This window comes from Rhineura floridana, chromosome 6 (genome assembly GCF_030035675.1).
Source record: "Rhineura floridana isolate rRhiFlo1 chromosome 6, rRhiFlo1.hap2, whole genome shotgun sequence".
In the NCBI taxonomy this organism is placed as follows: domain Eukaryota; kingdom Metazoa; phylum Chordata; class Lepidosauria; order Squamata; family Rhineuridae; genus Rhineura; species Rhineura floridana.
The window spans coordinates 154,720,700-154,744,827 of record NC_084485.1 but is presented as its reverse complement, the minus strand read 5'-3'; the positions used below and the strand labels follow the sequence as shown (position 1 = coordinate 154,744,827).

Below are 24,128 nucleotides of genomic sequence, written 5' to 3'. Positions count from 1 at the left end.
GGGAAAGTCCCATTGTGCAAGCAGTAATGCTTGGGCTGACAGGACATGTTAGCTGAGTACCATCCTTTACGTCCTGCTGACTACTACTGGAAACATGATGGTAGACAAAATAAGCCCTTGATCTGATCGAGGAAGGCAATATTTGTATTATCTTATACCTCTGCTAATATGTTCTTCCGCAGGAGACTTCAGAGTACTTTAAATAAACACAGTAAACCTAAAGTCTGGGTAACACCACCACTGCTGTAATTAACCAGCCTTTCAGGATAGCAACACTGTGGGAACACTTCATTTCTACAGATACATTCTTCCACCACTGGCCTGCTCCCCATACATTGTAATCAAGAGAATAGGTTGTGTATCTTCATGGAGACTAAACACTTTGTAGTGTCGCATTTACATTTACAGTGTAATTCTATACATGGCTCCCCAAGATTCAAACTGAATTGAATGTGGCTTACTCTCAGGTAAATGGTTAATGGATTGCAGCCTCAGACTTCAGTCTCAGTCTCCATTCCTGCTATGGTTCTAGGTTTTCAAAGGCCTGGGAGTTTTTTAAGATTTTCATTATATTGTTTTATTTATTTTTATATTTTCTAGCCACATTTTGGTAGAAGTCCCAGAGCAGCATACAAAGGTTAAGAAACAAGAGTAACAATAATCAAAATCATAAAAGCAAGTAGTAAAATAGAAGCCAAACAAACATTAAAAACAGTAATGTCAATAGCCATCATACGGGGTGGGGGGAAGACTTCCAACAACATGTAGCTGATTGTGCAGACATAATGCAAATGTGCAGGAGGGGCAGCAGGGGTAAGGGGAGAAGAAATGTAAAAAGTACTCTAATCGGTCACCATTAAGCTATATCCACTAGTGTGATTGCATACCAATATAGTTTTGCAGGGAATTCCAAGGGAAAAGCCAACCTATGATGTCAACACATCCTTGAAAAACGCTAAGAATTAAACATGCAAAACTTGCATCTAACTGAAGGCCAATCGAAACAAGATGGGCTTCATTGACATGCAAAACAGCTGAGATGGCCTGCACAGGAACTCCTAAGAGTTTCAAACTCTGGATGCAACAATCAATGTGGCTATTTTAATTAGCCAGGATGGGCAAAAAACAACTACAGGTGAATCAGCCTCAAACTTTCAATAAACCTGTCCATATCTACAGGCTGAACACATGGGAACATACCCACAGAAACAGGACAAACCGGGACTTTCGGAATATTTACAGACTCCACAATTAACCTGAAACTACATTGCAATAGATGAGAACAGTTTTATCTGCCCAGTGTTTTGCAATAGTTCCAGCATGCTTACAAAAGAGACCTCATCACCCCCACAAGGACCAAGGCACAACAAGACCCTTACAATTTGCTGGGTGACAACACTGCAGATCCTTTGGAAGCAGTAAAGTAAGATTTACCGCCAACATTGCTGCCACAGAATAGGCCCCAAAATGGGCACCAGCCAGTGTTCCAACAGACTTGCATGAGGCTTCCTCCATTGTTACTCTACATGTAATTCCTGCTGAATTCAAATTCCCTCTGTCTAGCTTCAAAGGCCAAAATGCCTGCTTCTCCTACCATCCTCTGTATGTTCTTAGCATCGTGCCTCTATGGCACTCAAATGACTGGGGAACAGAGGCTCCCCATGACAGCTCCTACAGTTGCTTGAAATAAAGGTTACAGGGTAAAGCCAATGTCAATTTAGTTAAGGACTCCATACCTTTACCCTTATAATTAGAGCAGCACTTATTATTGTCTCACACATAGTCCATCATCTCTGAGGAAAAAGTGATATCAAGGGTTCACAAACTGTGTTATAGGGAATATTCTCTAATAGGCAAAAAAATGTGCGGTTTAAGAACACATCTATAGCCAACAGATATTTCTATCCAACTTTAAAAAGCAGGGAAATTGGGCAGCTATAGTGAATGCACCAGGGGAGCTGGAGACCTGACCTCCTCTCTGAGATATTGGACTGTCCTACAAATTTGTCAAAATGCAAACACAATTTGGGTTGGTCTTTCAAGGTCCAATCCACTTGCTGTGTAGCTTCAAAGAATTTGGTAACATGTGCCTCTGAGCATATGGTGAGTGGTGGCAACACCTACCACCTCCAAAGTTGAATTATATTTTTGTATGTTTGTTGGTGTTCTTACTTTGCTTCTTTCCTGTGTTACTAATGTTCCTACAGAGAATCTAATCTAGAAAATTATATTCTATCATTATTCATCCTAAAAATCTGTGTCAAATTTATTTTTATTAATTTCAAAGCCTTTTTATTGGTCAATGCCATATGATGGTGAAGAGAGCCTTTTGTGTTTCAAATTGGAGGTTATGTTCTATTTTTATTTTGGGTGCAATAACAGTTGAATCTGAAACTGCAGTTTAATGTGAAATCAGACTGATTCCAATATGTTGCTACTTCAGCAATGACTCTAGCTGTTGGAAAACAGAGGATACATGTTTTCAGCCTGCTATGTTTCAACCACTTCATTTAAGGCAAGGTGGGCATGGTCAATTAAAAACAGAGCACACCTAGAATTTTGCTAGAATATATTTCACCTTCCACTGTTTTATCTTGTGCAAACAAAGACATTCCTCGTGTCCATTGGAAACTATTCTGTCGAACAATCAGTGCTATTATTCCACAATTGTTTTCGGAGCTTTTTTTTTTTAGTGTTGCAAAGTGTTGCTGTACTTCACATATTCACAGAAACAGAAGCAAAAGAGAATGATTTGCTATAGGAAGCTTCACTAAAATTGCAAAGTAAATCAGACATATTTAAAGTGACCATCTGAACTGTATCAACAGCTTTAATAATGTTGCTTCCTCCTTACTATAGCTGCCCAATTTCCCTGCTTTTTAGTTTGATAGAAATATCTATGGGCTATATGTACGTTCTTAAACCGCAAGGTTTTTTGCCTATTAGTGAATTTCCCTGCTTTTTAATCCGGGAGGTAAAAAATGGGATCCTGTGCAAGTTTGCTGAGAATGGATTGATCATTTGCATGTTTATTGAGTTCTGTGGGATTTACTCCCCTGCAAACATGCTTAGGATAGGTGAAACTGACCACAGGGGATGGGGAGCAGAGGAGGAGGAGGGAGGGGAGGAAGGGCAGAGGGGAGAAGGGGGAGAGGAGCAGGCAGGTGTGGGAGGGGAGGACTAGTTTGATCATATGCATGTTTATTGAGTTCAGTGGGATTTACTCCCATGCAATCATGCTTAGGATAGGTAAAACTGACCAGCGGGTAAGGAGGGAAGGCTAGAGCAGGCAGGGGAGGAAGAAGAAGAAAGAGGAAAGGGGAGGAGGAAGGGAGATGAAAGAGGAAGGAGGGAAAAGACAGGTTTGATCATTTGCATGCTTATAGAGTTCAATGGGATTTACTCCTATGGAATCATGGTTAGGATAGGTAAAACTGACCATGGGGAGGAGAAAGAGGAGGAGGGGGAAGGGGCAAGAGGGAGGAGATAGCAGGGAGAAGAAGGGAGGGTGGGTTTGATCATTTGCATACTTTTTGAGTTCAGTGGGATTTATTTCTGTGCAATTGTGTTTGGAAATGGAAATGGACTGCCTTCATGTCGATCCTGAGTTATGGCAACCATATGAATAGGATTTTCAAGGTAAACAGTATTCAGAGGGGGTTTACCATTGCCTTCCTCTGAGGCTGAGAGGCAGTGACTGGCCCAAGATCACCCAGTGAGCTTCATGGCTGTGTGGGGATTCAAACTCTGACACTGTCCAACACTGACCCGAGGGAGAGGAAGGGCGACGGAGGAGAGGAGATTGGGTGGGTGGGCACTGGGCAAGCCCCTTTTCTTTCCAGAAGGAAAACATTGTGAACAGTATCATTGCTTTTCAGCCTTTCCCCCACCTTTTTATTCTACAGCAGGCACAAGTAGCCTCCCACCCAAATTTAAACCAAAGCTGCCCCTGGCCACATCCACACCAGGCCTTTATTTATCTTTAGACAGTCATGGCTTCTCTCAAAGAATCCTTGGAACTGTAGGTAGTGAAGGGTGCTGAGAGTTGCTAGGAGACGCCCTGTTCCCCTCACAGACCTTCAATTAGAGTGGCTGACTGTTAAACCACTCTGGCCACTGGAGCTCTCTCAGTGGAATAGGAGTCTCCTCTCAGCACCCTTCAGAAACTACACTTCCCAGGATCCTTTGGGGGAAGCCAGGACTGTCTCAAGTGAAATCAAAGTCTGGTGTGGGTGTGGCCCCCTGATTAGCCAAGCCCAGCAGCTGGGAGTCTGGCTTTTAGAACACTTACCGTTGGTTCTTACTGAGCATGCCTGACACTATCATCGAGTTCCAGCCAAAATTTCTTAAATTAATTAAAAATCAGCCAGGCAGTTTTTTAACTTTTAAACTGCAGAAGATGAAAGGCAGAGTATGGGGCAAGGACAGTAATAGGATTACAGGTACTCTGTGATCATGGCTGATTTTTAATAAATCTCAAGAGATTATGAGAACTCTGAAAGAAAAAAGTCCAAAAGGGCTCTGGGTTTTTTGCCGCTCTTTTTAGACTTTGAACTCTTGATTCTCTCTGACTGTTTTGTGTATCGCCATGAAAATTGAGAGGGTTGTTAAGCAAGCATTTCTGAGTTCAGGACTATAAGTTTTGTAAGGTTTTGTTTTGAAATGGGCTTATGGGAAGCATCAGAATGGCATGGGGGGTATTTTTAATTTAACAGTGCAGAATGTGAAAAATCCACACTGGCTACAGCCACTCTCATGGCTATATAATACTTACGTGAGCTTTCACCAAGCACAGAGACAACAAAACAACTTCAGGCTACTCAGCAGACAGAGCTCATTTTTCTTCTAGTCCAAAGGCAGGCAAATCAAAGGCATACATAGGCAGCACATACCCAGGCAATGCTTACAATCACCAGAAAGAAGGATATAAGAGGAGAAAAAATCCTAATAGATGCTTTATTGCGTATCTGTCTCCACCGGTGTTTGAACTCTGCAAATACAAAGGCTGTCAAAATGGCAGGTGGGTGGGAAAGGTCATCAAGTATTTTTCCAAAGTCAGCCTACCAGGTCTGAATACCTTAATCCCAGATACTAAGTATGTTGTGCTAAACAAGATCTGCAAAAGGGGCTACAGGGGATTCATCTGATTATTACGAGGTTAACATGCTACCCTTCTGTATTATATATGGCTCTATACCTGTAAGTATATTTTAGCAGATGTTTGAGAGGATACAATTACAAGCACCCTTGGTTTGTTTTTTAGCTTTATGTGGGAAAAACATTTTGCAGGAAAATGCTAAGATAGTGCAAGAACTCTAGTAACTGGATTTTTTGTAAATATATGTGTGTGTGTTAACAGTACACCATAATTCAACAAGGGATATAGTGTGCAGTATCTCACCACTTACGCATGAAAAATTAACGGTTTGTCTTCACTAAGATAAACATGTAGACATAATAGAGAATCTATGGTGTTTCTATGGAGACAGCGATGACAACTGCAACCTTGGACATAATGGTTGCATTCAGATGCAGCACTAAACCATGGCTTAGCACTATGTAAATTAGCCACAACGAGTCTTGGGCTTGTAAAGTAGGGCCCCGCTCATATAGCGGGTTACGTTCCGGACCCCCGCTGTAAAGCGAAAACTGCTGTAAAGGGGATCCCATTGACTTACATTGACCAAAACGGCGCCCGGCGGCAAAAAAACCACCGTAAAAGCGGAACAAGTGCTGTAAAGCGGGGCCTTTCTACAATTCACAACCGCTGTATTAGCGGAACACTGTAAAGCGAAGCACTGTAAAGTGGGGCCCTACTGTACACTACTCCTTCCCCTGTCCTCCTCCTAAGCAGTAAGCAGTTACTTCCAGTTTCCTTTACATGGCTTGTCATTGTTCCCAAATCTGGGGATTGCTGTTTACATTAACTATGGGGTAGTTTAAAGAAACCATTTTCATAACCCATAGTTTGAAGGTGGATTATTGTGAAACTGACTTTAGTTAACAATGAACCACAAACTCTAGTTCAGGCAAAACAACAGCGTTTAAAGGAAACCAAAGCTAAATGCTACTGAAGTCCTCCTCCTAGGTGCGCTGAAGAAGAAAGACAGGGGTGCACGAGCTCAAAGCTTGCTGCAGCTCACTGTAGTGCAGCTAAGCCATATTTTATAGATACAGCTGAATGCAACCACACTGTGAAAATGGAAACGGACTGCCTTCAAGTCGATCCCGACTTATGGCAACCCTACGAATAGGGCTTTCAGAGGGGGGTTACCATTGCCTCCCTCTGAGGCTGAGAGGCTGTAAACACCCCTAAGTGAGTTAGAAGTGGTTCATATATTGTAGTGGCTTTTCAATTTCTGTAGTATTTTCAAGATACAAAGGCAGTAAATCCAGATATTACCTCTTTGTTTGTTATGGAATACTATGCAAGCATCTAACTTGGGAATGGGGCATGTGCCACTCTCCAGATGTTGTTGGACCTCAGGCTTCCCATCCCCAATCTAACTATATACAGAAGACCTAAAAAATCTTGTGGTATTTGTCAGAATTATATTCACATGCAAAACCTTTTGATCCAATGCCCATTTCTCCCCAGCATCCTGTCCTGATTTGGTGGCAAGTTGCATGAGGACACCTTGGTCTTCTCATAACACTTTCCAAAAGGACTTACCAAGTATTTGCTGATTTCTAAGCAAACATGGTGAGAAGGAAGCATATATGCCATTGTCAGATGCATTTCTTTGAGCAAATCCTTCTAGAAGAAGCTGAGTATGTACTGCTTGTGTAGTGTTCATCTACACTGAAGAGCTTCATCTTGTTCAAATGATGAAGGAAACCCAAAAAATCAGGTTACTTCACCACTCTCACACACAGCTCCAGCTACTCTGAGAAATCTGCCACTCAGCAGATCTTCAGTTTCCTATTAACTGGTTTTCATTTTTCCTGCTCTGTTCTGGCTTCATAAGTGGCATTACACAGAATGCCAACAAATGTAGAAAACTGCTGTCAGTCAATTCTTCTGGCAAGCTGAACACAATCTGAACATGCTACCCACTGGCACCAGATCTCAAATGCTTAGGAAAAGATGCCAGGCATGTAGGAAGTACCTCTGCCAGGATAATCTCTGCCCAAGGGTACTTCCGCTTTACTTGCTGATGTGTAATAGAGGAAAGTGTAAGAAATGAAACTGCAGCATACCAGAAATGCAAAAGTGCATCTAACTTTAAATATAAACAGAGTTCTAACTCATTAACCATTCATTTTCAGTGTATTATTCCAGAGGTGCAAGAAAAAACACAGATTAGCTTCACATTATGCTCTGCTGAGGAAAACCTTTACTCCAGGAGCACACTGGAAGAGCCAAACCATATGAAACATAAAGCACAGCATCTCTTTCATGGTTTTCTTCTTTTTAAATATCAGCTGTGCAGAGAGGAAGGCTTGATCTGGTTCTGGAATACAGCATGGGGAAAGGTATTTAACTTTCTTCCCACCAGAAGTCACACATACAGAAGCCACTACTTGCACTCACAGGTGACATTGCTCCCTATGGTGACATTTCTCCAAAGTCTTAGACAAAGCATTCCAGGATAATGACCGTTGTTACAGAAATGCAGGTTTGAATGAAAAGTATAAAATAAAAATATAGGATTCTGACACCTGTGTGTGATCTTTCTTAGCTGTTAAATTTATTTAAACCCTGCTTTCTCAAACAGGAACAATACTGCCTTGTTTCATATAGTCTTTGGAAGAATTACGCTGTTCAAGAAGAACACAAAGTAAATAAAAGTTTGATAAATTAATGTTATTTATCTCCGCAAACTATAACTCCAGTTTTGAATTCTGACCAATACAGAGCTAATTGGGAATGGCTCCAACAGCTTCACAAGGTTAAACACATATTGCTCAGCTCCTGAAAAATCATCCAATAGTTGTTTCAGCACTCAAGCAATGCAGTATTCCTTTCTAGCGTAGAGCATTTTCTCCTTTTTTGTCAAATCATGTATGAAAGTGGCAGCTAATTGTGTTGAAATATGAAGGTGCCCTGATCCCATAGTAAAGAGAGGTGGGAGTTAAAATTAGCAAAAAAAGGGTGTGGTCTGCTGAACACTGCCCGTGCCTGCTATTTATCTCCCTTCAGCTGCTCTGCAAGTACTTTTCAACCAGCTGAGCATACTTTTTCTTTCAGAACTTGATTAAGGAGAAGAGAAGCTGCAGGAGGCAAGGATACTCAGTTCCCACCCATACACCCTATTTGCTGTTAAAATCAGACTACCATCCTTTCTTTCTACATGACTGGAAGTTCTGTGTTTAAAAATATAAAACTGTAACCAAGGCTAATTTCAAAGTTCTGGTTTTGGTGTACAATGCCCTATACAGCTGGGACCTGAAAGATCATCTTACCCCTTACATACCCAGTCAGTCACTATGCACTGCAGATGAGAGCTTCCTGCCGATACCATCTTATCACAACATAGGAAGCAGACCTTTAGTGCAATGGTACCTACCCTTTGGAATTCCCTCCCCTTAAATACTGTATTAGACAAGCATCATCTGTTATCTTTTCAGCACCTACTGAAGACCTTCCTCTTTCAACAAGCCTTTTAAGTAGAAACCTTATCCCAGTCTGCATCTATGTTGGAACTGCTTTTTAAAATGTTTTTAAAGATGTTTTGCTTTAATGTGTTTTTAAAGATGTTTTGTTGTAATATACTTTAAAGTCTGTTTTTATGATGTTTTAGATTGTTTTCAGTGCTTTTTTTGCCGCCATGGGCTCCTACTGGGAGGAAGGGTGGGATATAAATCAAATAAATAATAACCATCACATCTGATTTGTCCCTACAAGAGCTATGGCATCAGCACTCATCACTAATTCTGCCAGATGTACTAGGCTGAAATCCAATACACACTTATCTGGGAGTAAGTTCCATTGAACTCAATGAAGCTTACTTCTGAGTAGAAATGATTGCAGCCCTACTCACATACAGCTAAAAGCCAAATAAGGTTTGAGTGAATGGTTAGAATTAAATGCAGATAGATTCAATTCTCAAATGTATTACAACATAGAGAAAGAGGAACCAAAGAAACATTCAGCTCTCAGGTCAACCCATAGCTCCTTTAAAATATCAGTGACAAAAGGAAAGTTCACAGCATGAGATTACTTTAAAAGGAAGTAGATCATGGTCAGATGTTTCACATCCCATCATTTGGAAACTTTCTCCAATGAAAGAAAATCAGTTAAAAGCAGGCTTCCAGGATTGGTACATATTAAAACGTACAACATGCTTAAATTGTGCCATGCACATGTTCATTATGGGCACAAAGGAAAAGCTGTTGTAAGGAAAGCTACTGAAGGGCATAAACTGTTTTCATGGCCTCAGAATAAAAACAGTCAAGAGCTGGTATATACTGGTTAACAGTATAAGCTAGGAAGTCTCCAGTTCAAATCTCACCTCAGCCACTAATTGTTTTCAGCAAGAAACTATTTTCTCAATGCATGACAAGTTATAATAATAATAATAAATAATAATAATAAACTTTAATTTATAAGCCGCCTATCTGGCCGATGGCCACCTCACCAACCTAGCCACTTTAGTTGGTGGGACTGAGAGAAGGCCCTGCGTGGCAGATCTTGTAGGGCGGCTCAATTTGTGACGGTGGAGGCGCTCCATCAGATATACTGGGCCGACACCGTACAGGGCTTTAAAGGTTAATACCAACACCTTGAATTGAGCCCGAAAAGCAACTGGAAGCCAGTGTAGATTATAGAGCACTGGAGTAATATGATCATAACGGCGGCTATTCGTAAGTAAACGAGCTGCCGTATTTTGTACCAGCTGTAATTTCCGGACTGTTTTCAAGGGTAACCCCACGTAGAGCGCATTGCAGTAATCTAAACGAGAGGTGACCAGAGCGTGTACTATGAGTGGGAGCTGATGTACAGGAAGGTAGGGTTGCAGCCTTCGTATGAGACGCAATTGACCCCAAGCTGCTCGGCACACCGATGAAATCTGGGCCTCCATAGTCAGCCCGGAGTCAAGGATCACCCCAAGACTGCGGACCTGGTCTTTCAGGGGTAATCTTACCCCATTAAGTATCAGGTCGATGTTTCCCAACCTTCCCTTGTCTCCCACGAGCAGTTATATATTCTTTCTCCTTTTGCAAATGTCAAAATATGCTAGGAAGACTTTTAAATATTTAATTTTGCAAAACATATGTGGGTTTTAGAGCTAGGTCAAAAGATCTGTTTTGGAACTCCCCCCGCCTCCCAAAAATCAGGGATGTAGTAGCAAAAGGGGGAGAGAGAAAAACAGCACTAGCAGGAAAAAAACCCTCAAACGTAGAGGTGAATGGGATCCTTACTGGGACAAGTGGTGTCAGCTGGGACTTCTTTTTTAAGCATAGTTTGGTTGTCAACCACAAGTACTGATGGCCCTGCTGCGAAGCTAGCCATGCTCCCCACAAGAGGCACCATCTTTTTGCCCCAGCAATGTCTCTGGCATGATGCTATATCATGCTGTAGCATTATTCCAAAGTAGGTACCGTGAGGAAACAAGGCAATCACCACTTGTGATGGCTGCCAAACCACCTTTTTTTTAAAAAAAAGGAAGAGGGGGAAAAGCCATTGCCACTTATCACAGTAATGCCCCTGAAGATTCATACTGCCCTTCCCCAAAGAAATTGCCAAAACACTGCCCTGCTTGCATAGCAAATGGAGCCATGGAAGTAGGGTGGCATGTTCAGCTCAGCATTATTGCTAAATATGGGTTGGGCTATGCTTCTTGAAAAACCTTAGCCACTTTTGACTGGGGGCTCACCATCACAGTATGCAATAAAGGATTGCACTTTCCATTCTGTGAGCAAGGTTATTGTTATGCTGACAATTTTACTTATACTAAAATGAATACACAAACTTTCTAAACAAAGTCCAGCTCAAGGCTGCTTACAAAAACTGAACAATATACTGTAACCTATAGAAAAGGCTTTGCAAGGGCACACAAGGGGCTGCAGTGGGCGGAGGGGCAGGAAACTGCCATTGCATGAGCATCCTTGTGTTGCTCTAGATACCACTCATTGTGCTTTTCCATTTCCTGGTCCAACCTTGGAAATGTTCTAGATTAACTACAAAACCCATTTCCAAGTACAGGTGCCTCCTATATCAGCTTAATGATTTTTCTAAGAAAAATACTGCATATCTGTATCTAGAGGACACCACTGTAGTGTTGTGGTTAAAAGGTGGATCTGTAAAAAAAAAAGTAGTTCCCCGTTCAACTCACATCATATCCATTGTGAAAGAACTTCACTGACTCCCTGTCTGCTTCCAAGGCTTGCCTAGTATCATTTCAGCCTCAGGCTGTGACCTTTTTAATTTTAAACATTGCTAACTTTTTATGTTTCTAATTCTTGTTGATTTAAATTTTTAGCTTATGATGATGTCGCATTGTTTTGTTTGTTTAGTAATATTTGTCAGTTTCACTTTTATAAGCTTTTATAAGTGTGCGTGTGTATGTGTGTGTTTATATATATTATATATATTTTTATAAATAAATTTACAGAGAACATAAATAAAAATTATTCCATACATAAGTCCCTATCGGGGGAAAGACAAATTCTATTCAGTAACTACCGGTATATTTAACCATCCATCAAATAAATAATAAATATAATAAAAATAAATTTTTATTTCAATAACAAGTTCATTATCTATGTCTCTTTTACAGGTTCTAATTACACCATACCAGGGCATAAATTTTATAAATAAGCATAAATATATTATTAGTGCAGAACAGAGTAGGACCTACATAGCATTGCTTTGTATCATTCTTTCAAAAAGGTCCCCTCTCCCCAACCAACCATCCTCCTTGGTGCCATTTCAGGCCTTGTCTAACTTAGGGAGCAACTGAGCACCTGTCCTTATATTGTACTGCTAAAATAGGCAATCTATAACTTCCTCTTAGAAAGTGCGTCTATGGAAATACTATGCATTTTCAGTCAAGTCACTAAGGCTAAAGAATATGTACAGTTCAAAGCTCTTCCCTCATTAATGAAGGCATAAACTTTGAGGCGCATATGTATTCGTATGCAAATTTCCATCAGACGCCACAGGACATCTGCTCGGAAAAAGCACCATGTTCCCACAGTATACTGAATGAGTATTAGTTAAGTATCTGCCAGCACCTGCAGAATAAAGCCAGTTTATTAAAAGGCACTCAGCCACAAACACTGCATCTCACTAATGAATCTGTACTAGCTTTTTCTGACACCACCCCCATAGTATGAACTCCCTACCCTTTGGGGATAGTTAAATACTTATTCAATAAAAAAATAAAATAAAATAATCAGTAATGAGCTGTGCTCGAGAAGCTGTATTTTTATAGCTATATATAAACTGTATAATTTATAGTAATCGGTATAGCACTTGGGAGCACTGTGTGCTTTATCATCAGCACCATGTTTGCCTCACTACAACAATATGAGGCAGTTACTGTTCACTTTTTAAAGGGAGTATGACTATGGGTGGTATGTAACTAGGGCTGCAATCCACACACACCCTTACACCAGGCAGTTGGGGGTGAGGGTTTGGACTGAGCAGAGGCATCCCTCCGTTCATTTCTGCCAGCCTAGACACCCTCCTGCTGTCTTGCATCATCCCACTGCAGCAGAACTCCCCCTTTTGCCCATAGTATCCCTACTGGCAGAGCCTAGCATTCTGAGGGGTACTGGATCCCAAGCTACTCTCCAAGCTCACCTTAGCCAGCATCAGGCCTGATCTGGACTTGACTTCTGCACCAGCCTAAAGCTGCTGCCAGTATCAAGCCCAATTTGCCTGCCCCCCAACCTTCCGCCACCCTGAGTGGCCAGGCTGCAGCAGTAGCCTTGGCAGCAGGAGGTTTAAATTGCAAGTCAATGGACTTCAGTTCAGTGGGTCTATTCTGAGAATGATTTAGTTGAATACCAACCTTAGTGTTGCCAAAGGTTATGCTTGGGCCATTTACACATGATGTTTGTACTGTGTAAAGTCCCTTGAAATAACTTTGTTATGCCAACAATAATGCAGTACAGGTGACATCAGCATGGAGTTTCCACACTGCTACCAAGGATGACTAGAGATTTTTTGAGATTCTTCATGCAGTGAGACAAGCAATATAGCCTTAAACAATATAGATGCCACATGGCAAAGCTACTGCAAGTAGTTTTCAAGTGGCATGTGTAACACGTAAAGCAGCTCTGAGACTCAGCCTATACAAACTGCAGATCCAGGACCATATATACCCAGTAGGTCACTGCGGTCTGCAGGAGCCCTTCTCCTGCAACTTCCAAAGATATTAGTGGCCCACTTCACGGTAACTCAGAGCAGGGCTTTCAGTATGGCTGCCCCTGTTCTGTGGAATAGCATTCCTGTTAAGATTAGAGATGTGAAAGCCCAGGGGAAAAAACCTGGAAAAACTGTCCCTCAAAATTTTCCAGTCCCCTCCCCCCATTTCTCCTAGTTTTTTTTAATGGACCTTCACAACTCTAGTCAAGACACAACAGGTGCCCACTATCTGCACCTTCCAAAAACAACTGAAGACTTTTTTGTTCCAAAGGGCTTTCCCAGATGGGTCTCTGCCATGGGTGTTTCATTTGTATGCTGTCGTTTTATGTGTTCTTAACTCCTTGGGAAGTGTGTGGAAGGCAGTGTGAAAGGTAATCAGGGTATCAAAATGTATCACTAGGTTATTGTTACATTTCTTTTTTCTTCCACTGGTTTAAATTCAAACAACATTCAAGAAATGGGTAAAAAGTGTGTTTTACTAAAAACTTTTTTAAAAAGACAGTCACACCAAATGCTGGCCAACATATTGGTGACCTTTCAATATGTAAAGCAAAGGGACAAGTTAAAAAGTCAGCTTTAAAGCTTTACTGTAACTCTTACATGAATTAATCTTAAAGTTGCTTGACTGTGCTCCGCAGTTCATCCTCTTGAACACACAAGACTAAATACTTCTATGCTTAGTGACATAAGTAAAGAACAAAAATAAAAGGGAACCGATTAGATCCAGCCATGGGGCATGACATATGCCAGAGATTTCACAACAGGAGGGAAGTTTTTTTAAGGAAATATAGGTAGAGAATATGAGAACTAGTTCATATTCCTAGACTTCAGGAGGCTCACGGTGACAAAACGTGTAAAAGCCTATACTTGAAGTGGCCCAGTAACCAAATTTAGCTTGATGTGGGGAAATTGTCCAGTAAATAAGGATTCATTCACCACATCTTATTATATATTTATTTATTTTTTGTTTGTTTGTTTCATTTTTAAACCACCCATAGCGAGTGGCTCTCTGGGCTGTGTACAAAAGATTAAAATACAGAATATCACAATAAAATCAACCTACCAACAGTAAACATAAACAGCAAACAAAAAAAGATTTAAAATTATAACATTAAACGCTTAAAATGCCTGGGAGCATAGCCAGGTCTTAACCTGGCGCCGAAAAGATAGAAGCGTCGGCGCCAGGCGTACTTCTTCGGGGAGGCTGTTCCACAGTTCGGGGGCCACTACAGAAAAGGCCCTAGATCGAGTAACTGTCCTCTGGGCTTCCTGATGGGTTGGTACCCGGAGGAGGGCCTTAGATGCTGAGCGAAGTGACCGGGTCGGTTCATAGCAGGAGAGGCGTTCCACAAGATACTGCGGTCCCACGCCGTGTAAGGCTTTATAGGTCAAAACCAGCACCTTGAATCTGGCTCGGAAACAAATGGGTAGCCAGTGCAAACGGGCCAGAACAGGTGTTATATGCGCTGACCTGCTTGTCCTTGTCAGCAGTCTGGCTGCTGCGTTTTGCACTAGCTGAAGCTTCCGAACTGTCTTCAAGGGCAGCCCTACGTAGAGCGCATTACAGTAATCCAACACTATAGCACTATTGATGGGTTTTTACAAATACTTGTTCCACCTAGATGCATATCCATAAATTATATAGTAATTTTTTTCTAAAACCTTTACTTGAAAATTATTCTCTCCCCTTGTACTGCTTCAAAGGTCATTATCTTGAACATAACATGGCACATGTAGAAGCAAACTGTTCCTCACCAGCCAGATACATTTATTCAGATTTGTGTTAATCTAGTGTTTACTACTTGGCTATAAGATAGTTAAGATTCATTTGCGAAATATACAATATGAGTCTTAGTCTGGTGGTTCATTAGTGATCTGTTAGGGTTGTGAAGAACTACCTCATCCAGGTATGAAGACAACTGTAGATTTTCCACTTAATCTGAGAAATCAAATTGTCACAACTGGAGGCAAAGTTGGATGGGTGAGTTAAAGGACTGAGAACTGCTTTGGAAGGATTCAGCACTGTTTTGGACTCACTACGGCAATTTTGAAATTGGCAGGGGGGATTCCTTTTGACATATCATGCCCCTTTGAGCCAGGGGCTCAATACTGAAGTATTCTCTGTGATTGAAGAGGCACAGTATATTCAAGATCAACTCTATAATTTGAGAGTAAGTATATCTGTGGATTGTTCACTTACTATATACTATTGATTTTCTGCTATATAAACACTCCATTTTATTTTTGATAATTATTTTTTGAGAATATGTAATTGAATCATATTTAAATTTTTGTATACTTATCAGAATGAATGTTCATATTCCCATCATTAAATGCTGTTAGAACTCAAGAGAATCTGCATTATACACTGGTTTTGAAATACACAGATATAAAAATAATACTGAATCCAAAGACCACAGGGTAAAATTTACCAGAATACCATCATAAACCTCACGTCAACTGATAGGAGCATGGATGGCTGTACTTCTTATTTGCAGTTCTACTGTCATGCTAGCAAGATGTTTAATGTTAAAGCAGAAAGTCATCACTACCTAACATCTGTGACTTCAAGTTTAATTTCTGTTATCAGCCAATTCCATGTCTACAAACCTAACACAGGAAGAATTTACTCACAAAGTTTATGTCCATGATGATTATGAATCAGCTCCTGGATTTTCAGCATAACTTGAGTCTCTTTCACAATCACACATGTATATAAATGTTATCCAAAGTAAAATGCATCAAAGAGGAGAATACCCATAACACGTAAGTAATTTCAGACCCTGCTCTTGAATCACACACAAACCTGACTAGCACATGAAGGTGTCTGGAACCAAACATCTAGAGCCAAAACTATTATCTCTTTCCTATGACTGCTAAACAGATTTCTAAAAACTAATACCCCCTCACTGTCCTCAAAAAAAAGCAACAGGTTTTTAAGAATTTTGAGATCATTCTCATCAGCCATTCATTTGTGTAATCAATCACTGGCAGAAATCACTTAAATGTCAGGAAGACAAAGAGGAACTGGGGAAATAGGAGAATATGCTTTGCCGATTTCGGACTCCCACAGAAGCCAGGCCACGCAAAGACCTTGGAGTCACATTGAAAGAAAATCCCATAGTGAAGCCTTACTATTGCATATGCATTATTGTTCCACTGCTGGCCTATCACAGAAGTAGGTTATTATGATGAATTATTACTAAATCAACTCCCTAGTGCCTACACACTATATAGCCTTTCCTGCTGGAGTGGTCCCTGAATAAGCTCCCTGGACAGATGCAAGCTGAATAGCACAGTACCTAGCACAGACATGTACAAGATTACATCAGCTCTGAGAAGTGACCAACAATTTTATTCCATATTAAATAGCTATTTCCTCTAATTAGTCTGGTTTTGAGCACAATTCCAACAATTGGAAAATACATTATCTGCATCTGTATGGGCATATGGGGAAAACTGAACCATGGGTGGCTATTATATTAATAGTTCCCCTTAACTTCAATGCTAGAAAAGTGATGCTTAGCATCCAGGAGCGCCTTTGCCCAATTAAGATTGGTTCGCCAACTGCGCCCGTTTCTAGAGACGTCTGATCTGACGAAGGTAACACATGCCTTAGTTACATCCCGGTTGGACTACTGCAACGCACTCTACGTGGGGCTGCCCTTGAAGACAGTTCGGAAGCTTAAATTGGTTCAACGTGCAGCAGCGAGAATGCTGATGGGGGCTGGCCCTCGAACCCATACAACCCCCTTGTTACAACAGCTCCACTGGCTGCCAGTTAGCTTCCGATCTCAATTCAAGGTGCTGGTCTTAACCTTTAAAGCCCTATAGGGTTTGGGCCCTGTTTATTTGTCCGATCGGATGTCATTGTATGAACCCTCCTGCCCCCTGAGATCTTCTGATGAGTCCCTTCTTGTGATTCCCTCAGTTTCACAAGTCCATCTTTCGGGAACTAGAGATAGAGCGTTTTCTGTCATCGCCCCTACACTTTGGAACTCATTACCAGTTGAGGTGCGATTGACTTCTTCGCTTTTGGCATTCCGTCGCCAGGTTAAGACATTCCTATTCCGGGTGGCGTTCAACTTAAATAAGGAATAGGAATAAGAATAGGAAAATTTTTAAGGAGAAATGGTGTTTAACTTAAATGAGGAATGGTAATGTTCTAATTTTAATAGATTATGATAACATGTATATGTTACTATGTAGTTTTAGTATATTTGTTTTTTGTAAGTGATTATAGTTTATTATGTATATTGTATTTATGTCTTTATATTGAAATTGTTCGCCGCTTTGAGTTTCTGGAAAGATAAAGCGGGTTAGAAATGTTTTAAATAAATAAATAAATAAGATAGGCTTTCCCCCCTCTGCAGACATTTTATGGCATAGAATGGTGCTAGCCATTCCTAACGTTTACTGGGAAACACAGATCACAAGGGCCAGACTCACAGCTCCTATTTTGCTTTGCTAGACGTGTACTTCTTTGTTAACTACAAAAAAGCTCCTCAGTTTGTTTATTTATTTTATTTATTTATTATTTGATTTATATCCCTCCCTTCCTCCCAGCAGGAGCCCAGGACGGCAAATAAAAGTGCTAAAAACACATCAAAACATAAAAACAGACCTTAAAATACATTAAAACAAAACAACTTTAAAAACATTTTTTTAAAAGCTTTAAAAACATATTTTAAAAAGGGTTAAAAACATATTGTTTTTAAAAAACATATTAAAAGCAATTCCAACACAGACGCAGACTGGGATAGGTCTCAACTTAAAAGGCTTGTTGAACGAGGAAAGTTCTACAATTCTCAATTCTACAAATATCTACAGCAAAGCTACATACAAAACTACATTTACTTGTGCACTTGCGTGTAATTGTTTTGATTACTAATGCACAGAAACATATCCAGGCCATTCTATGAAAAACAAGAACAGGACTGATAATATATTTACTTCAGTCCACTTTCCATTGTAAATAAAACAGGACCCTGTGCAAAGGGACAGAAAGCATGCACACATTCTTTTTACCTAAACGATGGAACTTTCAGTTTCTGCAGTTTGTTTTGATATTAACCAGAAATAATTATTTCCTTTGGGTTACAAAATTACTTCTATTGCTCAATAAAGCTTGAAAAATCAAATGTTCTTTATGCCAATGAACTGTACAGGTAAGAGCATTTATTGGCAACTTTTAGCTTCTGGTTAGCCAACAACAGTCCATCATTGAACAAGAAACCTATGACTTCATCAATATTTTGAACTGCAGCTCACTTCAGAGTGTTCAAAACCCACTCTGCAGATTCCTAATGATGCATCATAACCTTATTATAAGGTGCAACTTATAGTACACAGCTTTGTACAAGCCTCAGTTTTTTAAATTTTATATGTAGATATGTCAGTGTTTTCACATACAAACTCATCAAATAAGCAGATTCTCTTTTCTGTTTAGAGTATTAGGAAGCAGAAAAGACTCAGACTTTGCAGTAAGCCTCCCAAAGGCAAGGCAACAACAATTAAAGCTTCTTCAAGAATAACTAGAACACTGTTCAACAATGTGCATTCTTGCTCATAACAAAGAAGTATACAACCAAACCACAAAGGAAAATGGAGGAAACTGAGCCCATGTAAATCTAGAGCATTTTACTAGAACATTGGCAACGGAATCTCAGTGATAACTAACACAAGGGTTAGGAAACACAGTATTCTGTACACTGGTGAGGCAGCAGGAGGAGAAGATACCATTCTGCCTTCAGACCCAATACCACCACACAGTGATTTAAAAAAACTGAGGAATATGTGCCCTCTCTAGCAGGTATGAGAGCCAGTGTGGTGTAGTAGTTAAGGTGTTGGACTACGACCTGAGAGACCAGGGTTCGAATCCCCACACAGCCATGAAGCTCACTGGGTGACCTTGGGCCACTCACAGCCTCTCAGCCACAGAGGAAGGCAATAGTAAACCCCCTCTGAATACTGCTTACCATGAAAACCCTATTCATAGGGTTACCATAAGTTGGAATCTTGGAGGCAGTCCATTTCCATTTTCCTAGCAGGTATGCAAGCCTTAATGGAGGGTCTCCGCTTGAGAATGTTTGCTCTAAACAAGAGAAACTTCAGACTGTTTCTTCTTATGGCTTGCTCCCACATAACAACAGAAAGTGGCTTGCATGTGAAACTGGGGGAATAGGAGGAAGGAAAACCAAAATGCTAGAAAAATAAGTATTTATTTGTAATCCAAGCCCAACGAGTTGCAGCCTTTGTATATTTAGGTCTTCATCAGGGGAATAAAGGCTGGCAAGAAGTTTCTTCCAATAAGCAAATTGCTTTTACCGATGCAAATGCCTCCTATTCCCCTTGCTCCCATATACCAGTCGGAACTGCACTGGGCTTTTGGTGCAGTGGATCTCTTCTAGAGATAAACACATCCCGTGGAAACATCAAAGATAACAATGAACCAGGAAGGGAGGCAATGAACCTCTGGGCCTGTGGTAAACAGATACACTACCACTACATGGGCCTCTCAGAGCTCTCCTCTACCTTCTCCTTCTTCCAGATAAGTAGCCAAGAGCACAAACCAACTTCTATGGGAGATATATACATGGTTATAACTAGGAAGATGATGGAGGCAAGGGCAATATTAGCACAACTGGAGTAGAAGACAGATTTTGTCCTATAACTTATGCATTCTCAATAACAGTCTCTTTACTTTTCTCCACAGATGTAAAATGGAAGCCACTCTCTTAAAAAAAAGAGAAAGAAAAGGGACTGCAATGGCCAATATTGTTAAACCAGAGCAAAACCTAAACCCTAACTCTGACACATATGACCCCAGTATCAGGTTTCCCCTACCTTAGTGTCATCACTTACTACAGTGCCTTAACTTCCTTCTGCAAAAGTCAATGGTGGCCACTCACTTTTATGGAATAAGGTAAACTTAGGCTGCAAGCCAATATACACCTGGAAGTAAGTCCTACTGAACCCAATAGATCTTACTTCTGAGTAGACATGTATTAGATTGCACTGTTGGTCTGCTATAATGATGGGCATTTTGCAAATTTGTTAGCAGGCAGTTTGTCGAGTAGCATATATCATATTAGCACACTGCCTGTCTAGCATCATATATCATATTAGCCGGCTGTCTCTCCTAGTAATAGAAGTCAGTCAAATAAAAGTTATCAGCTTACCCGTTTCATTTCCATCATTGTCTGGTGCCAACTTGACAACAACTGTCCATGCTTAAGTTTTAGTTGTGCCTGGAAGCCCAGCAACACTTAATCAAAATACCTATATTAGCGAACTATTTAATTGACAAGGAAATCAATAGCTCTTTGCTCCCTGAGGAGCAAAATACTACCCAGTCTGAGATGCTTTAGAATTAAACAGGACGGAAGGTACATCTACAGAATAACAAAACCAAAAACCCGTTTGCTGGATTGAATTGCTGACTTTAACATCAAGTCACAATACATTTCTATAACAGAGCACAGAGTGTGGCTAAAAATAAATAAATCTGAGTCTGGGAATAGGCAAGGCATACTGATACAGATTTATTTTGGGAGGTTACATACCAGGGAGGGTTTAAGAAAGAAATAGGAAATAACACTGAGTCTTGTACATCAGCCAGGTCACTAAAGAATTTAACATCCTTTTTCCAGGCTCTCATCAAACTTTACTATAAATAAGGATGCCAGTTGAATGCAAGTCAGTAAGCAGAAAACCACAAGATGAACAATGTCAGTATCTTCTAGGTTTCTTCTAGCAACTCATTAATAATCCAAAATCCAGGTGAAAAGGGAAGAAAATGAGGCTTTACTCACACTCTGTTATTGACTTCTTGCAACACAAACGAGTTAAACACAAATTACAAAATAACAGTATTCCACATTTTTGCATTTACTAGATCCTGGGGTGCTTTCAACTGAGCATCACATAGTTAACTGATTGAAAACTAATGCAAAGGGCAGTTTGCTAATAATTCTCAACTTCTTGACATTTTAGAATACACTGAATACTCATAGGGTACTGTTTCCTGTTAGCACATTTGTGTAAGTTACAGGCTTTGTTTTTTAAAGTCTTCAGATTTAAAAATAAATTAGCCACTTTTAGGCTGCAATCATGCAGTATGCACACCTACCTAGAAGTAAGCCTACTGAAATTAATGATTTTTTCTGAGTAGACATTCATAGGACTGCACTGTTAAACTGGTATTAAACTGGTTAAAAAGGAGCTCTGCCAGGAGGTGGTTATCACTCACTCATGCACACACACAGAAAGTTACTTTGTGTTATGTTTGTACAGTATTTTGGTAAAAGCAGCCTCACACTGAGGAAAACTCTTAACTCTTTGATTGGTGATCAGTCCATGTTCTGAGATAGTAATATAGAGCCAAGCCAGCACATATATAGAGGAAATTTTTCATAGACACAAAGACATAAGCACATCTGTCATCAACATGCTTTGAAAGACTGAGATAGGAAAGACAAACTTTGATATCTTCACAAGAAAGCAGAGAAGGAGGCTCCTTATGACAGGATTATAAGTATAGAAGTTCCAAAAAAAAAAACACATTGCCATCACCAACCATGAAAAGATTCTTCACCATTGTCAAAGATGAAGATCGCTGGTGTGTCAAGAAGTATGATGCAGGATAGTAGTAGTATTATCCAGTCAAAATTTGCTTTAAAGCAGGAATGAAGGAAACATATTGTGACAACCTGGGGGCAGATACGAACAGTAGCTGTCTGAAAATGGGATGGAAAAGCATGATAAAGAGATTGTGCTAGGCAACTGCATGGGAACAAGGCAGGGTCTTCCAAAGGGTGAGCTGTAACCTGTCAGTGAGTGGCAAATAGCAGGATCAGTGCTACCTTCAAGGATGTTAAGAAAGGTGGCTTTCAAGTCCAGGAATAAAACTCACATATGGCCCCCAAACAAACCTAACCTCACTTTAATAAAATGTTCAAAGCTGCCACAAGCTTCCAAAGATGAACAAATGACAGTGTTTTAGGATTGTGGAATGGAGAAGATACAGTAGGGCAATGCAGAAGGTCAGGATGTGCAAGAGTTTTGATTAGCAATGTTTTCTCTTAGCCCCATGGAGTAGCTACAGGCACAGTCTAATACATCTGGGATAAAAGAAAGTGGGGGTTTCCTGGTAGAGGTAGGGAGGAGGAGCTTGAACTCCAGCCGTTCATATTTTAAAGACATCAGCACCTGGTTTAGGAGGGGAAGCAGGGAGAAATCTGTATATCCGATGATATTTCAAAATCGGAATATAACTGGAGATATGTGGACAGGCTAGAAAATACAGTGCTATATCCCCGCCCCCGTTCAAGGACTGAGCAGGAGAATGGAAGAGGTCACATCCAGCAGACAGCAAAAGTAGGTGCTTAGCCTACAGGCAGGAGAGGAGGGAGACGGGAAGGAAAGAAAAAAGGTGTGCAGCTGGATGGATAGGCAGTGGGCGATTGCGGCGGCATGGAGACAGGAGCCATGGACCGGAAGGCGAGATGGAAGGAGGTGTGAGAGGGACGGAAGAGGCGAGATGGGATGCGGGGGAAGGTCTCCTTCCTTACCGTAGACCCGGAGCCAGCCCTGCAATTGACACACGGACTCCCTCAGGATCCTCTCCAACGTGCTAGCCGCCCCAGCCAGGTCGGCGGGTCCCGGCAGAGAATTCTTGAGGCGCTCTAAGCAGGAACCTTCCCCGGCCGGCCGCGCTGAAGAAGCGCCGGGCTCCATCCGCCGCTACTGTTGCCGCCGCCGCCCTGCGGTGGAGTCGACCACGACCGGATTCCCCTCAGCCAGCCAGCCGGTCTCCCCGCTAGCCCAGGCGGGCCCGCCCCCTTCTCGGTCACTGGTCACGAGCACGCTCCAGGTCCATTCCGAGGCCGCCTCCCCGGATGGACTCGCTCGGTCTCCTTTTCTTCCACCACAGCCGGGGGTCCGTCGTCCCGTCCGCCGCTTCTCTCCCAGCCCCGGCGGCGGCGGCATCAGCGGGCGGCATCCCAGGGAGATAGGCGGGAGCAACAGATCACCGAGCCTGCCGGCCTCCCCGCCTCAGGCAGGCGTGGACAGACAGCGGCCGGTCACGAAAGGAAAACTCGGCCAGGCTCACTCAATCGCCCATCGACGTATACATACACACACACCTTCTTCTCCCAAGAAGAAGCCGTCCTCCTCTAGCGGCTGATTGGCTGTATGCAAATAAGGAAGAGAGTCCTGGCGGGACTATCAGGGTTTGGGCTGATTTTCACCTGGCAGAAAGCAGTCGTTTTTCAGTAGCTGCAGCAAGTCCAGTCAACTGTTTATGTTCTGTTCCGACCACTCATGTTTATAGAGAGGTGTGCCCAAGGTAGAAACTTCCTTCAGCCCTTAAATGTTTCATCGTTACGTACGTTAAAGTGAATACAAATAGTTTTACTCACCAAGGTTTTGGTTGGGTAGAGAGCAGAGGTAGTTTACGCAGGGAATTATTATACCAGTAAGCTAGTATCGTTTGAGGTGTAAATATGAACTCTAGAGTAAACTTTCTGTTTGCTTTGCTGTGTCTATGTTTACTAAAATGAAACATTCATTTATTACTTGAATAAACTACTGTTAAAGCCAGCGTGAACTAATATCTCATAGTAATCTTGGTGCATGCTCCAGAGAATAACGCTGGGCAGTGAGCATCCTTTTGAAAGCATACTGGGGATCAGATCGAACATCCCTTGCTCCCCAAACCTCTTCCCTTAAGGAGGAAGTTGAGGTCTTCTTGATTCACCCCAATTTTGTGCTGAAAACTTATTCCCCCCCCCATTTGTTCAATTCA

General features: G+C 41.3%; 1 protein-coding gene across 2 annotated transcripts in view; it reads right to left on the bottom strand.

Annotated features, from left to right (window-relative positions):
• Positions 1-23,490, bottom strand: part of RASAL2 (RAS protein activator like 2) — a 340,966-nt gene extending 317,476 nt beyond the window's left edge. Inside the window, exon 1 of one of the 2 annotated variants that reach the window (XM_061634210.1) lies at positions 22,891-23,490. In XM_061634210.1, the coding sequence (XP_061490194.1) occupies positions 22,891-23,056 (166 nt within the window). In that variant the 5' untranslated portion in view covers positions 23,057-23,490. The remainder of the gene's footprint in view (positions 1-22,890) is intronic. The other variant, XM_061634211.1, reaches the window with a different exon arrangement.
• Between the last annotated feature and the right edge of the window lie 638 nt (positions 23,491-24,128).